At 46.6% G+C, this 17675-nt stretch overlaps 1 protein-coding gene across 13 annotated transcripts in view; it reads left to right on the forward strand.

The window, feature by feature from the left end:
• ARVCF (ARVCF delta catenin family member) overlaps positions 1-17675 on the forward strand; it is a 615179-nt gene that overhangs the window by 495449 nt on the left and 102055 nt on the right. For all 13 annotated transcript variants that reach the window (XM_081174768.1, XM_081174756.1, XM_081174762.1 and 10 more), the window contains one exon: positions 5783-5966. In XM_081174768.1, coding sequence (XP_081030894.1) covers positions 5783-5966 — 184 coding nt within the window. The remainder of the gene's footprint in view (positions 1-5782; positions 5967-17675) is intronic.

Here is a 17675-nt window from a genome sequence, read left to right on the forward strand (position 1 = left end):
GACCCGGAAGATATCTATGGACAAACGCCGGCTCCCTCGGCCAGTAAAGCGAGATGAGTGCCGCAACCCCAGAGTCGTCCGCAACTGGACTTAATGGTCAGGGGTCTGTTTACCTTTAACTTTGGCTATGGTGCATCTTGCGGGAGGCAGTGGAAGACAGGAGTGCCTGGTGTGCTCTGGTCCATGGGGTCACGAAGAGTCGGACACGACTAAGCGACTAAACAACAACATGGTTTATTTAATCGAAAGTGGTAGCACTCACACACTGGAATTCCCTGCCTATCAACATCAGGCAGGTGCCTTCTCTATAGTCTTTTTTGGTGCTTGCTTAAAACATTTGCCTTTAGGCAAGCCTATCCAAATATGTAGAATGCTGACGTGTGTTTAGGTCTGCTTTTTCACTTGGCATCAACTATTATTATTTTGTGAAGGTTTTCAGTACAGTGGTACCTCGGTTTTCAAACGTAATCCGTTCCAGAAGACCATTCGAGGTCCGAAAAACTCGAAAACTGAAGTGCAAAGGGTGGTCTGAAAATTCAATGGAGAAAATTGGAAAAAAACTCAGCAGAAGCCGTTCGACTTCTGAGGCGCGTTCGAAAATGGAAGCATTTACTTCCCGGTTGTTGGCGTTCCAAAATTGAAACATTTGGCTTGTAAGACGTTCGAAAACCGAGGTACCACTGTAGTTGATTTTAACTGTTTAGTAGGCAAAAATCGTGAGAATTGCTGTTTTGAAAATCGAAAATACCTGGCAAGTAATGACTTGATATTAGCTTTGGGGAAATGTGAGGCCTTTTAGAAAGGTTACTTTCTGCCTGATCTGCCCCTAGGAAGTTTTAAGCTGGCATCTCCTATTAAATTTCCAGTTGGCCACTTAGGTCTCAGGTACATAATTCTGCTGAGAGCTTTGCTCTCTTTTTTTGCAGGTTGTGGGTGTCCCTGCAGCATGCTAAGTAAAGAAAAGAGGGATTTCAAAATGGAGAGCTTTCACTTGGGATGCTCTTGGGTATTGCTTAGCATTTATATAGCAATTTGGGGGGAGGGGTGGCATTATTACTTTGCCGTCTCTCCCTCCTCCATCCTGACAGTAACTCTGGGAAGTAGATTATTATTATTGTGCTGTTTTACTGGGGTGGAACCAAGCCTGAGAGTGTGTGACTCTCGCAAGCATCTAATTCTCTTGCTTTCCTTCCCTACTCCAATCTCACTGGAGGCAGTGCGTTTAAAGCGTTTACATTTGCAATCTCGATTCCAAGCAACAACAAAGAATTAAATGGAGATCTGGGAGCAAAGTATAGCCCAGGATCTGCAACGAGAAATGTAGATTAGGCGTGTATTTATTTATGTATTTAATAAGGGGTTGGGAGCCAGTCTGGCCAGTGGGCCAGATCCTTTCTTCTCTACCACTCATGAGTCAAAGGTGACAGGTGGGTGGGGCCAAATTTCAGTCACCTGATGCCGCAATGACGTCAGGTGATGATCGTCTTCAAAGCACCACATAGGGCTAGTGAATTGCCCTGAGCTGTGCTCTGAAGCACCGTTGATGTCCTGGAATGAAGAACTCGAACTCAGTTGGTGGTTTCTGCCCAAATCTTTAATACTCAGATCAATGTTATGCATAGGCAAAACACTCTTCAGAGGCAAAGTGTTGGTCTACGCTTGGGTTGCGAACGTGATCCATGCAGAATGCACGTTCACAACCAACGCATTTGCAACCCGCAGCGGCGCATCTGCGCACACGCGGGTTGCAATTCGCCGCTTCTGCGCATGCGCAAAGCTCAATTTAGCACTTCTGCACATGCGCAACCACCGAAACCCGGAAGTACTTCCGGGTTTCTGCGGTCCATAACCCGAAAAAACACAACCTGAAGCGTCTGTAACCCGAGGTATGACCGTACACATGGCAACGCAAATAAAGATGGTGATGAAACAATGACACACAAACGCGCGCGCACACACACACACACACAGAAACAGGACTGGACATGGGTTGTAACAACTCTGGAGGCTGAGTTGCTGGTGTGGGTGAACCAGAACCAGCTTCCATTAGCTATGGAGGTTGAGGTGGAGCCCATACCTTGTACTGCAGGTTTTGGCAGGGGCGGAGCAAGTGGGGGGTGGGTTGCCCTGGGTGTCATCACCGAGGGGAGTGACATTTGGCTCACCGCACGCCCCCAACTCCCACCTAACCCGAGCAAAGATTGGCTGAGGGTCAAGTTCCCCGTGGAGAACCTGGCCAAGCAGCTGATGCAGCCGGTGTGACTTCAAGTCTGGTTTCTGCAGGGATTGCTGGGCAATCAAGTTCTCAGCATGGCCAGTCCAGCTGTGTGTCTTCCTGATCCACACCTGATCATATACAATGTCAGGTCTGGGGCAGGTGGGGGCGGTTCGGGGAAAACAGCCTCGTGGACCAAACTGGGACTCATGTCAAGACAAAGTTGGCCCACAGGCTGGAAGTTCCTCATCCTGATATAATAATAATAATAATTTATTATTTATACCCCGCCCATCTGGCTGGGTTTCCCCAGCCACTCTGGGCAGCTTCCAACAGAATATTAAAATACAATAGTCTATTAAACATTAAAAGCTTCCCTAAACAGGACTGCCTTCAGATGTCTTCTAAAAGCCTGGTAGTTGTTTTTCTCTTTGACATCTGGTGGGAGGGCGTTCCACAGGGCGAGTGCCACTACTGAGAAGGCCCTCTGCCTGGTTCCCTGTAACTTGGCTTCTCGTAGCAAGGGAACCGCCACAAGGCCTCGGCACTGGGTTCTTCCAGTCTTTCCACACAACGATGCCTAAGGTGGCGAGCAATAAATAAGGTAAAACCACATGAAACAATCCTATGAAAACACAAGCCAGTTGTCATTGGTGGCTTAGACTGGGGTGGCTAACCTGTGGCCCTCTCCAGAAGTTGTTGAACTACAACTCCTATCACATCAGGCTCCTGGCCACGCTGGCTGGGGCGGATGGGAGTTGGAATCGAACAACCTCTGGAGAACCAGCCCTGGCTCGGACCTGCAGAAGGCAAACAAGTCAGGTAGCTTGACAAGAAATGTATTGTCTGTCCTAAAAAAGAACAGGACAGAGACAGGCCTACCCAAAGTTGGTGTGCATTACAGCTTCTTGATATTTACACCTTTCAGTCCCCCTATAAGCTTAGAGAAAACTGATGGGCATTTCTTTGCTTATATACAGCAGGAATAAGCACAGATTTACAGACCTATGCATTCAAATTTATTGCCTTATATGGCTGGGATAAATCACACATGCAGATTGAGCATCCCAGTCGTGGAATGAGATGCAAATAAACAGGAAGGTCATCAAAAACCGAAGAAGGGAACATCGGAAGCTGCCTTATCCCAAGTCAGTCCATTGTGGCCTATCTAGTTCAGTATTGTCTACACTGATTGGCAGCAGCCCTCCAATGTCTCTCCCTGCCCTACCTGGAGGTGCCAGAACTTGAACCTGTAATCTTCTTTGTGCAATATAGATGTTGCACCATTAAGAAATGGTCCTTCCCCATAACATTTGGAAGAGGGCGGGAGAGGGAATGAGAGGGGTGGGAATGAATTTCAGAACTCACTACAGTGGTACCTCTGGTTGCGAACGGGATCCGTTCCGGAGGCCCGTTCACAACCTGAAAAGAACGCAACCCGCGCGTGCACGGGTCGCAATTCGCCGCTTCTGCACATGCACGTGACGTCATTTTGCGCGTCTGCGCATGCTCGAGTGGAGAAAGCCGGAAGTAACCTATTCCGTTACTTCTGGGGCCCCGTGGGACACAACTTGAAAACGCGCAACCTGAAGCAAACATAACGTGAGGTATAACTGTAGTTCTAAGCACCTTCAACCCAGACTTCAGTTTACTGTAGATTTGTTTTCATTGTTTCGTGAATTAACGTTGCCAGCTCTTACGTGCATGCCTGTTTAAGAGCATGGGTAGGGAATCTGGGCTCCAGGGCCAAATGCAGCCCTCCATGCCTTTCTGTGTGGCCCTTGGGATTTTCCCCAGGCCACACTGCTCACCAACCTCTTGGAGCGGGTTGCTGTTGCTTTGGCCTGCCTGGAAATTGTCCTTTCACTCCAATAATGCCTCTTGCTTGCCCAGATAGAGGACAGAGAGGATTGTGTGCAGAAGCTAGCCTATTTTATAAAGGCAACGTTTACATGTGTTGCTCCGCCTACTTTTGCTCTTGGCCCTGCCATAATACTAATAATCCATTCATAGCTCCTTCTGCCATTTAGAGTGGAGACAGGATACCTGATAGACTCCAATTCCCATCAGCCTCACCTAGCGGTCAGGGATGATGGGAGCTGGAGTCCAACAGCATCTGGAGGGCCCAGAGGTTCCACATCTCTGGTTCAAAGGGAGAAGCTGGAAACCTGGGCTGTGATACTAACTGCCAGTGACTATAAAACAATGCCATACTTGTCTCTTCCTTTCGTAACTATTTACGAGCTAGTGTGGTGTGGTGGTTAAGAGCGGTGGACTCGTAATCTGGTGAACCGGGTTTGCTTCCCCGCTCCTCCACATGCAGCTGCTGGGTGACCTTGGGCCAGTCACACTTCTCTGAAGTCTCTCAGCCTCACTCACCTCACAGAGTGTTTGTTGTGGAGGAGGAAGGGAAAGGAGAATGTTAGCCGCTTTGAGATTCCTTAGGGTAGTGATAAAGCGGGATATCAAATCCAAACTACTACACTGTCACAATTGCCCAGAATGGAATGCAGCCTTCAGTATGAGAAAGGTTCTCCACCTCTGCTCAAGGGGCTGAACGCTAGGGCTGGGCGATATATCAATATATTGTGCAAAACTGGTTTGAAGTTCATATTGTGGTTTCGGTTTCATCATTTTTGACCTGGCAATATATCACTAATCACGGTGTGTGTGTGTGTGTGTATGTGCTATGCAAAAATCACAATGTGGGGAAAACTGTGAAGTCAGTTAGCCAATGACTCTACATTCTTATTTCAGACATTGTGATACAGTGGTACCTTGGTTCTCAAACTTAATCCCTTCCAGAAGTCCGTTCCAAAACCAAAGCGTTCCAAAACCGAGGTGTGCTTTCCCATAGAAAGTAATGCAAAATGGATTAATCTGTTCCAGACTTTTTAAAACAACCCCTAAAACAGCAATTTAACATGAATTTGACTAACGAGACCATTGTCCATAAAATGAAAGCAATAAACAATGTACTGCAGTCACACAATCAATCAATCAATCAATCAATCAGTAGGTGAAACAGGTTCCTCACACTCACAAAAAAGAGCCACAAAAACGCAAAATAGCAGAAACAGACAGACCTCAGCATAACACTCAAAATGGAAGCGTAAAACTCAAAATTGAGCACATTTGGCTTCCGAGAAAAGTTCGCAAACCGAAACACTTACTTCCAGGTTTGCAGTGTTTAGGTTCCAAGTTGTTTGAGTACCAAGGCATTTGAGAACCAAGGTACCACTGTATATCATTATATTGCAATGTTTGGCTAGTGTATTGCAATGTTGAAAGCCAGGTATCTGCCAGCTCTACTGAACACCTGCCTGGATACTTACATTTATGCAGTGCTGTTGGCACAGGTAAGACGGCCGCAAACCAATGGTTAAAAGATCAGAAAGGCAGCAGTCCCAAGAAAACATGGTTTGCTGTTACAAACCATAGTCAGTTAAAACACAGTTTTGGTTTCGCTGTAAAGCTTGAACCAGATTGCGCTTGAACAATATTCTTCACAGCCACTTAGCAACACAGGTTCCCATGACTCTCCGCTGCCATTTTCTCTTCTTCAAGGCACCCTCTGGAACCTGTCCTCCTACGAGCCCCTCAAAATGGTGATCATTAACCACGGTCTACAGACCCTGACCAACGAAGTGATCATCCCCCATTCCGGTTGGGAGAACGAGCCAAACGAAGACTCGAAGCCTCGAGACGCCGAGTGGACAACCGTCTTCAAGAACACGTCAGGATGTCTGAGGTGAGATTGGTGCGGGGCGATTGTGGCAATTGGGGTGAAGAAAGCAGGAAGGGGGGAATGGTTAGAGATTCACATTTTGCCCAGAATCTGCATAGGAGCAAAAGGGGGATGGTAACGAAACATTTAAAAAGTCTTGGCTCGTGTTACACCTCAAGTTTTCCGTTCTACGTGTTCAGAAATGTTGTGTTGATAATCATAGCTGTCAACTTACAGATTTGAAAATAAGGGACCAGCAGCCTTGAAAATAAGGGATCAGCAGCCAAAATAAGGGATTTTGCTTAGCTTATGCACATCGGGGCTGCCGTCGTCCTGGCGCGAGGAGTTCCATCGGCCCTTCCCCGCCCGAGAGAGAGGGAGGGAGGAAGAGAGACTCTCACCCGCGAGCCCGGCATGAGGTGGTTGCGACGCTGCGGTGGCCACTGAAGCACCACCCTTACGCGTCCCTCCCCATCCCCTCCTCTTCCTCCTCCCTCAGGCCGCCCCAACTTCCCCTGGCAGTGTGGCGGAAGTTTCGCAAGAGAGGGTCTGCCTGCCCGCCTGTTGCCACCCGTCTCCTCACAACACGCCCCTGGGGGGGGAGGGAGAGACGGAGACGCGGCAGCTCGTGTGCGCACTCTCTCTCACGGTGGAGGACCCCTCCCGAGCTGGGCGAGCATGAAACCCAGGAAATTTAAGGGACATCATCAATCCCGGACAGCAGCGGGACATGGCGCTGGGATAAGGGAGTTTCCCGCCAAATAAGGGACGGTTGACAGCTATGGTTGATAATACGGAGTCCTGAACGCCCTGGATCCAGGTTTCCCTGTAGCAGCTGCCTGAGCCTTGATATCCCATCTTGATCACTAAGGTCACGCGAATCTCAAGACTTCCCTCCTCCCCTCCGTGGGTTCTTTAAGTAACTTTTTAAACTACGTATTATAAGTCCATCCAATTTCCAATCCTCCATTGTATCCAAAGTCTGTGTAACATTGCAAGAGTTATTTAAAACCTGCCAAAGAGTTCAAATGTTTACAGTGGTCTTTCAATAATAATGTAAATTTGTCCCATTCTTTGATACTCCTGGATCCTGAAGACCTGGCAGGTCTTTGCAGCTGTTTCAGACTTCCTTGATTGGCCATCATTGTTTCGGACGGCTTTTAAACGTCTTTTAATGTGTGCACATTTTAATGTCTTTTAATGTGTGCATATTGCCCTGCACTGCCCTGATAATTTTAGATAAATAGAAGCGTCGTCTCCACCCCCCACTTATAGGGGGTTACATTTCGGGCTCCCGCGCACATAATTGAAATCACGTAAAGTGAGGAGCATGCTCTGAAAAGCCTCCAGCCACCCTTTCTCTCCATCTCTCTCTCTCCTACTCTATCCCCAATCCAGATCAAAATATCTATCCCCAATCAAAATCAAAATGGAGGACGTGGCTGCACTTGTCTGTGCATCAGCTGTTACCTGAGGAGGCTGAGCAGCTGAAACAAAGCGCCACTGCACCTCCGGTCTCTTAAGGGCTTCCTCTGCCCTCACTGATGTCCTCTTTGGGTCTCCTCACAAGTCACAGGGACTCTCCAGCTCTCTCCCGCCATTTCCGGGTTTGAATGAAATTATTTGCTTATGTGAGTGGTGGTGGTAGTGGGAATGCCTGTACTTTTACAAATAAGAGCAGTACATTATTAGATTTCTACACCTGCCTTCTAGAGAAGCCCAGACGGAATGTGTGCAAAACATTTGCCTGCGTTTTTGAACTCCTTTCTCTCCATATGTGCCGTTTTTAGCTTAGGCCAGTTTTTATGAATGATGTGTCAGGAGCTGCTCGTGCAGTGGGGCAGCGCAGAACAGAGTGGACTTCAGTGGCTAGCTAAGGGTATTTTATTTAATTGGTTACTGCATTTATATCCCAATTTTTTCCCTCCAAGGAGCTCAAGGTGAACTATTATTATTCAAGTTACAGGGAAACAGGCAGAGGGCCTTCTTGGCAGTGGCGCCCGCCCTGTGGAACGCTCTCCCACTAGATGTCAAAGAGAACAACAACTACCAAGCTTTTAGAAGACATCTGAAGGCAGCCCTGTTTAGGGAAGCTTTTAATGTTTGATGCATTACTGTATTTTAATATTGTGTTGGAAGCCACCCAGAGTGGCTGGAGAAGCCCAGCCAGATGGGTGGGGTATAAATAATAAATTATTATAATAATATTATTATTACCTGGTTCTCTCTTTTCTCCTTTAATCTCCACAACAACCCTGTGAGGTAGGTTAGGCCAGGCACTGACTAGCCCAAGGTTGTGGCCTTGTGGCCAAGTGGAGATTTGAATCCTGGATCAGGATGCTTCATACAGGAATTCACAAAATTCAAATTCCGCAAGCATCAGGAAACAGACCCGTCTTTTCCTTATCTGTAGCATTTCTCTGCACATGCCAGGATCGTGTCTCAGCAAAAAGAGTACATATTGGCCAATCTCATTTCCAGACTCCCCTTGTGTTTTTTAAATTTTGCCTTCCTGACCAAAAAGCATCCAATGTGATTCTCTTGTACTCCCAGAACTCAAATTTAGGCGTCTTCTAATAAAAGAGACTTCTAAAGGCTGCCAGAGCAGTGGTAAATTTGTGATTGATCATCCACGCAAGGGGGGGGGGAAGATGAATGTTTATTTTTAGATTTTCTCGAATGGAGATAAGTTTCCGAAGAACACACTTACATCAGCTCCAACTTAATCACGACAGCTGAGGATCACCTTGTGGGTCTTAGGATGGGGCTGAGGCCAGTAGGCTGATGCTGTCTCCTCCATGCCAAATTTATATTTTGATTAATAAAGCATTTATTCCTTTCGAATGAGGTGCTCAGTGTGGCTTACAACAAATATTAAAGGAAAACAACACACAAGAGAATAAGGCTTTACTCGCAGCTCCCTTACTTGAGAGTAAACCCTGTTGGATCCATTTGGACTTCCTTCTAAGCACATGTGGTAAAAAGAGTTGGAACGGCAGATAAAGGCTTGTTCTCTGATGTGTCCCTTCGCTTATATCAGGAATAGGGGACCTCTGGCCCTCCCGATGTTCTTGAACTAAAATTCCCATTATTCCTGGTCATTGGCCATGCTGGCTGAGACTGATGGGAGTTGGGCCCCATCCACACTATAAATTTAAAGCAGTATCATACCACTTTAACAGTTGTGGTTTCCCCAAAAGAATCCTGTTAAGGGTGCTGAGAGCTTTTTGGAAACCCCTCTTTCCCTCACAGAGGGACAGTTCCCAGAGTTCCTTGTGAAGAGGAATCTATTGTTAAACCACTCTGGGAATTGTAGCAGTAGGAGAGGGAACAAGGGGTCTCCTCACGACTTACAGCTTCCCAAAACCCCTCTTCCCAGGGAACACTGGGAGCTGTAGCCCCGGGAGGGGAACAGCGCCCTTACCAAACTACCGTTCCCGAGATTCTTTGGGGAAGCCGTGCCTGTTTAAAGTGGTATGATACTGTTTGAAATGGCTCTTTGGAGTCCAAGACCATCTGAAGGGTCTGTGTCTTCAGTATACTGTAGGCAGCCTTGAAGATGGAACATTTAGCAAGTTAGGAGAAGAGTAATTTTGGCCCCATGTGGAATAATAATAATAATAATAATAACAACAACAACATTTATTATTATTATTATTATTATTATTATTATTATTATTATTATTATTATTACTACCCCACCCATCTGGCTGGGTTTCCTCAGGCACTCTGGGTGACTCCCAACAGAATATTAATAATAATTTTAAAAGCGATAAAACATCAAACATTAAAAGCTTCCCTAAACAGGGCTGCCTTCAGATGTCTTCTACAAGTCAGATAGTTGTTTATTTCCTTGACATCTGATGGAAGGGTGTTGCACAGGGCGGGTGTCACTACCAAGAAGGCCCTTTGCCTAGTTCCCTGTAACCTCACTTCTCGCAGGGAGGGAACCGCCAGAAGGCCCTCAGAGCTGGACCTCAGTTCTGAACGATGGGGGTGGAGACCCTCCTTCAGGTATACTGGGCCAAAGCCGTTTAGGGCTTTAAAGGTCAGCACCAACACGTTGAACTGTGCTTGGAAACGTACTAGGAGCCAATGTAGGTCTTTCAGGACCGGTGTTATATGGTCTCGGCAGCCACTCCCAGTCACCAGTCTAGCTGGAAGCTTTCTCATTGTTGCTTGATGCCCATTGGGACTCAGAGAGCAGAAGCCTGGAAGACCAACAGTAGGTGGCGCAAGAGCCAATGAGCAACATTCCACTATCCACTGATTGATTGTAAAGGAAAAGGCAGGCAGGTGGATATTGGCTGAGGACAGGCTGAGGTAGGTGGGGCACTGCTTCAGCTGGACCGTGATGGTCCAGCCTCCACTCAGTTTTCTAATGCACATATGGCAATGGGCTGTCTACGCTTTTGTGATGTCAAGGATTGGTGCCTGCGAGGCTCTAAATGCCTCCCTTAATACTAGCTAAAAGGAACTTGCATTGCCAGCAAAGTGTCCTATTTGGTAATATAAGATAAATGGCAGAAAACCATGGCTAAAAAAGCCACCTCTATTGGTCTGTCTCCCCCCCCCCCAACTGCATTACCTGGGTTATGAAGGCACCCAAAAGATGTTAAAGCAAAGATTATAGGATAATGCACACAGTGACTTGCGATCTCGATCACACGCAGTCTGTAGTCTGCTGGCAGTAGGAGTACAATATGGGCATGTCTTTAACATCTTACATTAAAAACCTGACAGTACCAAACTATCGAAGGTTTTTCACCAAAGCCAGACTAAATGTCTTTCCTTCTGCAGTGTTGGAGGGCAGGTTGAGAGGAGTTCCCTACCAGGACAGACTTTGCTCATGTGCTCAAGACATTGATTCCATAATACGTATTTTGTTGCGTTGTGCAAAATATGAGCAAGCCAGGGCTGAACTGATACTACCCTTGCTAGTACCTTTCCCGGGAAAATCAGAGGCTCACTATGTCAGGTTCCTACTGGAAGACAGGACAAATGCTAGAACACTAACAGTGGCAAAGTTTTTATAGGTGGTTGCAAGAACAAATGAGCCCTATATTCTAAACAAAATGCTTGTTTAAACTGGAGGTAGGCTGTATGAATTGTGTATTGCTTTGTAATGATTTGTTGGGTCCCTGGACCGTAATAAAGATTGATGATTGATGATGATAAATAGAAAATCCTTGGAAGTAACCAATAGGCTTACGGGTAGAATAAGGATACGTGGTAGTAAATATTAAGGATCAGAATATTAATAAAGGAGAAGGTGTTAGTAAATGAAAGAAGTTAATATTATTAGAAATATGAACTTGGAGAACTGTTATAAAGGTGATATAATGAAATTCAGTTAGAGGGGTTTCAAGGAAGTCAGTCATCAATGAGATGAAAGTTGGATATTTGAAGAGCTAGTCTTTTCTTCTTGTGTGTTTAGTTTATTGTACTGTGGAGTTTTTGTTGTTGTTGTTGTGTATTTTATGTTATGTTTGTGATAAATGTTGAAAAGCAATAAATTTGGTGGGGGGGGGGGAACAACATCAACAGCAACAACAAAGTGTCCTATTTGGGGCATCGTATCACTGCAGGTCACACCTTCCTAAACGGAGAAGTTGCTAGCACAGCAAGTCTTTTTTGAGATTTAGAGTTTGTGCATCCATGATATCATGGGCGCATCACTCCAAGGCAAAGAAATGTTAGCCCGGAGACAGCTCGGAGGCTTGCTGGTACCTCGAGATGATTTATGCAGCAGCTATTTCTTGCTACGGCACATAAATAGAACAGCACCATTCGCCTGCAAGCCAGCTGCTTCTTGCATCCATTGGCAGTTTGTTTGAATGGGCGGGTTAACAGTAGAGCCAGCCCTGAGAGATGGTGTCTTGTTGGGAATGTCCACAGGTGAGCAAGATTTCTCCAAGCAGCTGGTAAGATCTGGGAGAGTTAGCTTTTTAGCATTTCCGGGGCCTGGGAAGCTTTTGCCGTAAAGCAAAAGTCCATAAAAAGGCAAAGTGTTGTCGGTTGTTGTTGTTTCTGGCCGTGCTTTGAAATCGTTCGGTTTTTATGGCGAGGGCGAATAAGTTCGTTCAAAGCTAATAAAAGGAGCTGCGGAGCGCCTTGAGGAGCGCTGGAGTGCTCTTCAGACCCGTTGCCGCTGATGAATGCGGACCTCCAGAATGTTTCCTTCATTTCCATTCCTTGGGCTTGCGGTCTCTGCGTTGCACTCTACTGTTCCCCGGAGAGCCACTTTCTAAATGCAGAAAGTAATGAAAAGTGGTGTGAGGTGCCTCGTTACTGAAATGATCATTGGTCCCGGAAGAGAGACGGGGCCTTTTGAGTAGGATCCAGGTGCGGCCATTTATTTATATATTTATTTTATTAACATTCCCCCCTCCTTCCCTTATCACCACAGTGCAAGACCTTATTAGATGTGGCAGGGCGAAAAGGTTTATGGGAATGGAAACTAGATTCCCCCGGATGCTGCAGAAATATTAAGCTGATCATTAATAGGTTGGCTTAATCTACGCTGCGGTGTTTCTTTCCCTGCCCTCCTGTCAACAGGGAACCTCAGAGGTTATGGTCTAAGCAAAGAATTTTCCTTGTGCGGCAAGCAATCTTTGGCTTTCTTTTCGGAAGACCACCCACCCCCAGCCCAAGACACAAAAGGGATGTTCAGCAAAATTTCCTCTTCTGTTAACGTGGGGCTTTGGGGGGTTGTTGCAACCGCAGAGGTCTTTGGTTTCTTGAACTTGATGTGAAGGTCTAGTGTGAGGAATAATACGTTGCTTTCAAATACTCGTGCTTGGCGCTGAATAAAGGTAAAGGTAAAGGGACCCCTGACCATTAGGTCCAGTCCTGACCGACTCTGGGGTTGCGGGGCTCATCTCTCTTTATTGGCCAAGGAAGCCTGCATACAGCTTCCGGGTCATGTGGCCAGCATGACTAAGCCGCTTCTGGCGAACCAGAGCAGCGCATGGAAATGCCATTTACCTTCCCGCCAGAGCGGTACCTATTTATCTACTTGCACTTTGACGTGCTTTCGGACTGCTAGGTTGGCAGGAGCAGGGACTGAGCAACAGGAGCTCACCCCATTGCGGGGATTCGAACCGTTGACCTTCTGATCGGCAAGTCCTAGGCTCTGTGGTTTAACCCACAGCTCCACCCGCGTCCCACTTGGCGCTGAATGTGGAGCTGCAAATCTAGGCAGGTTTGCATGTTGTCTCTTAAGGATTGGAAAGAAGCCTCGTGTTTGTCCGGAGAATGAATTGGGCCATTTGAATGGGCTATTTGAATATTCCAGGGGTGAGGGACTTCAAGGCCTTGGGCTGAATACGGAACTCCAGACCTCTCTCCGTGGCCCTTGGGTTGCCACACCTTCACCAGCTCTGCTCTGTGGCTTTGTAGGTTCACTCACCGCAGTGGGCAAGGTGTGAAGGAGCATCTCCACCCCCATAGTTCTTCCCGGACACTGAAGTCCAGCTTCGAGGACCTTCTGGCGGTTCCCTCCCTCCAAGAAGTGAGGTTACAGGGAACCAGGCAGAGGGCCTTCTCGGTGGTGGCACCTGCCCTGTGGAAGGCCCTCCCGTCAGATGTCAAGGAAATAAATAGCTATCTGACTTTTAGAAGACATCTGAAGGCAGCCCTGTTTAGGGAAGTTTTAAATGTTTGATGTTTTATCATGTCTTTGATACAGTGGTATCTTGGGTTAAGTACTTAATTCGGTCCGGAGGTCCGTTCTTAACCTGAAACTGTTCTTAACCTGAAGCACCACTTTAGCTAATGGGGCCTTCCTGCTGCTGCCACGCCGCCGGAGCACGATTTCTGTTCTTATCTTGAAGCAAAGTTCTTAACCTGAAGCACTATTTCTTGGTTAGTGGAGTGTGTAACCTGAAGCATATGTAACCCGAGGTACCACTGTATTCTGTTGGGACTCACCCAGAGTGTCTGGGGAAACCTAGCCAGATGGGTGGGGTATAAATAAATTATGATGATGATGATGATGATGACAACACAACAATGAATGTCATTGGACAACGTTGCTTCTCCACCCTTTCTGCAAATGCATCATTCTGTTCCCCTATGATTCCCCCATAAAAACAGCAGAAAGAGCCGCGCGCTCATATACCGCCCCAAATTTCATAGCTTTCCTCCCACAATTTTCCGAGTTAAGAGAGCTGCAAATGGATTCACCCACCCCACCCCCTGAAATCAAATAACACAGAAATGAGCACTAAACAGATTTGATTACTTTTCTGGAAGTCGCTTTCACTTTGCATGAAAGCTCAGATATAATGTGGAAATGAACAGTTAGGGAAATGTCGGAGAAATGGAATAAACTGCCACACGAATGCAGCCGTTGTTCCTACGAGTGAATGGGCTCTTCCCCATCTTTGGGTTCACCTGAATTCAATTGCCTGGGCCTCATTCCACCTTTCTGCAAAATGGGAACAGTTTCTCCATTGCCTCATGCTTTGGTTTGCAAACACAGGCTGCTGTTGCCTGCGAGGGCTTGAGATTATTAAGTCTGTTGATGCTGATGGCGGCCTGGTGCGATAAATAAACCTCTCTGTCTGCTGTGCGACACAAAGCCTGCCACCAGCATGGCGAACACCAACAGAGAATAAATTTTGCAGCCATCTGTCTGGCTGGCTTGTGTGTTAAGTTTCCCTTTTTACCATTTCTGGCATGGAGGGTAGACCCAGGAATCCAATCTTTGATGAATGACACTAACTTCAAATTACAGAGCGTGCTCCACCTTTTTTTAAAAAAAAAACCCAATAACCTGACATGTTTTGATTTGTTCCTTTTCTCCTCCTTGATTTCTTCCCCACTGGAAGGATGCAATCTCAATGGAGGGGGGCTGCATTAATTTTATTGCACCAGGGAAGGTGTTTGGAGGGGAAGGGAGAGAGAAGAATAGGTCTGATTGTTCAGAATTGCGGAATTTTAAAATAACTTGGATCTCGGCAGTGCCAGCTCTCAGCACGTCTGTTCCACAATCACAGATACTTTTCATTTCAAATTATTATTATTTTATTTCAGTTGCAATGTTAACGAATTTTGCCCAACAAGTTGTGGCACGTGAGCAGGGGCTGTCAAACTCCTTGCAGTGCTGTGCAAATTAGCTGGATGTGCCCTCTCTCTCTCTCTCTCTCTCTCTCTCTCTCTCTCTCTCTCTCTCTCTTAGCTAGGGCAAAAGGACCCAAGCCACACGGGATCTTAAATGTATGAATACATTTCTTTTTCTGATCCCGGTCAGAGCAGTGGCACAAAGGGAGGCGGCTTAAAACTGCAGCCCCAACAAAAACGACGGGTGTTTGCCCCAGAAGGGAATCTCCCACTCGCTTTGTATTCATTTTTTGCAGCGTTTCTCAACCTGTGGGTCCCCAGATGTTGTTGGACTACAACTCCCATCACCCCTATCCAGCAAGGCCAGAGTTCAGGGATGATGGGAGTTGCAGTCCAACAACACCCGGGGACCCACAGGTTGAGAACCGCTGATTTATTGTCTTGGGCCCCATGTGTGCTTTGATACTCTGGGAAGAGGGGTTGTGATTGTTAAACCACTCTGGGAATTGTAGTTCTGTGAGGGGAATAGGGGGTCTCCTAACAACTCGCAGCACCCTTAACAAACTATACTTCCCAGGATTCTTTGCGGCGGGGAGCCACAACTGTTTGGAAGTCGTATCATAGTGCTTTAAATATATGGAGAATTCTAGTTCGCTCCTTATTTTTGAGTCAGCCTCCGCATTTCACACCCTCTTGGATACATGAATGGATCAGAATGCTGATCTAGGGATTAGAGAAAACTGTGCATGGATCTGTACTTATAAGGAGGTCTAAGGGCTGCCTCTTTCTTTTCTTTTCTTTTCTTTTCTTTTCTTTTCTTTTCTTTTCTTTTCTTTTCTTTTCTTTTCTTTTCTTTCGTCTTTCTTTCTTTCTCCTTTTAAACTTTGTAATTTGCCTAGAGCAGCTTTATGGCTGTGTGACCAAAAATCCCTTTTTAAATGCTTCCGGGAAGTGACTGTAGATAACAACATCATGTGGTCTCTTCCTGGGGAATTGTATGGAGGGGTGAGCGGAATGCCCCCACGCCCATGCCCTTATGGGGATTTCTTTAAAAGTTCCAATAATTCTTTGGGAGAAGCCATGACTTGTTAAAGTCGTATTGCTGAGCTTTAAATGTATTGTGTGGGTGTGGCCTAAAGCGTGTGTTTATTCTTGAGGGCAGAAGTCCTCTCAGTGTAAAACCAGACATCATCCTTAATAAAAGCCAGTAAAATTAAAAGATGCAACCAACCCGAAACAGAATTACCCGAACACAGGTTAAAAACACTCATGACTGGACTCATCTCTGCCTCTTAGCCTCCCTCATCCCACTCTCCTGCTTCAGCTTCTTCCTCTGATTCTGAACCGCTCTCTGCCACACATTCTCCCAGCTCACTAAGCCCTTTTGCCACTTCAGTTTCTGATATCTTGGCCCAGTCTTCCAGACCCCCCAAGTATCCCTATTTTCCAGGGATGTACCTGATTTAGAGAAGCCATCCCGGTTTCTGATTTGATCCTGGAATGTCCTACTTTCCCTTAGGATGTCCCTATTTTCATTGGAGAAATGTTGGAGGGTATGGCAAGATATCCCTGTCTTCATTGGAGAAATGTTGGGGAGTATGGAGTTATCTGACCCCCGAGCTGTCTGAAGGCAACCCTGTATAGGGAAGTTTTATGTTTAATGTTTTATTATGTTTTTATATCTGTTGGAAGCTGCCCAGAGTGACTGGGGCAACCCAGTAAGATGTGAGAGATAAAATTATCATTATGGAATGGGGTGCCCCTATTTTCATCAGAGAAATGATGGAGGGTTAGGCTCCTCTTCATTTTCTGCCTTTGACCTGAGCCTTCTCCCCTTAGTGGTTCCCCAGTTGGTTTCTCCCACCATTCTTCTGCATCAAACTAATCCGTGGCACCTACCTGGAGATGCTGGGGCCTTCTGCATGCAAAGCAGGTGTTCTTCCACTGAGCGATGGCACTCTCTGGCAGAAGGCTTCTGTACTGACCTGAGACAACAGCTCCCATTGCGTTCTTCTGTGCCTTTATCAGACGTAACTTTGCCCTACCAGCAAGTGCCTCTGTTGCAGTCAGCTTCATCCGCGTGCCTCGGGCTGTGTGCCAGGACAGAGAACGTGCTTTGCCTGCTAGGGTCCCGGGTTCAATCCTTGGCATGTCAAGGATCCCAAGTAGCAGGGATTCACCCTCAGACCACGGAGCACCACTGCTGGTCAGAGGAAACTGTGATAATGTCTCGGTGTCAGTGCTGAAGCAGAAGGTGGGAGTCTAGAGGGATGGGGTGGAATATAACTGTGTCAAAATGAGCGAGCCACGGTCCCTGCTTGCCTATTAATCATGATTAATGTACAGCATTTCTCCAAAGAAAAGTGTTTGGGAATTAGAGCCTTCAGAATGAATTACTCTGTAAGCTTTCTCCCTCTCTCTCTTCCCCCATCTTTCAGGCGTGATAATAGCACACGGTAACAGCCGCAACATATATCCTCTGCTGCCGCCTCCTTTGCAAATCCTCCCTCTGGTGCGAGGCAGGGGCTGGTCTCCAGACTGACAGGGGGAGGACGGGAGTGAAGCAATAAATCTTCGATTTTGAGGAAGAGAGATGGCTGGGTGAGCTGGCTCCCGATTTAGCTTGTCTGGTGAAGAGAAAAGGCATAGCCTGTGCGTTTGTGTGCT

This window comes from Podarcis bocagei (assembly GCF_964188305.1).
Source record: "Podarcis bocagei genome assembly, chromosome: 16".
Classification (NCBI taxonomy): Eukaryota; Metazoa; Chordata; class Lepidosauria; order Squamata; family Lacertidae; genus Podarcis; species Podarcis bocagei.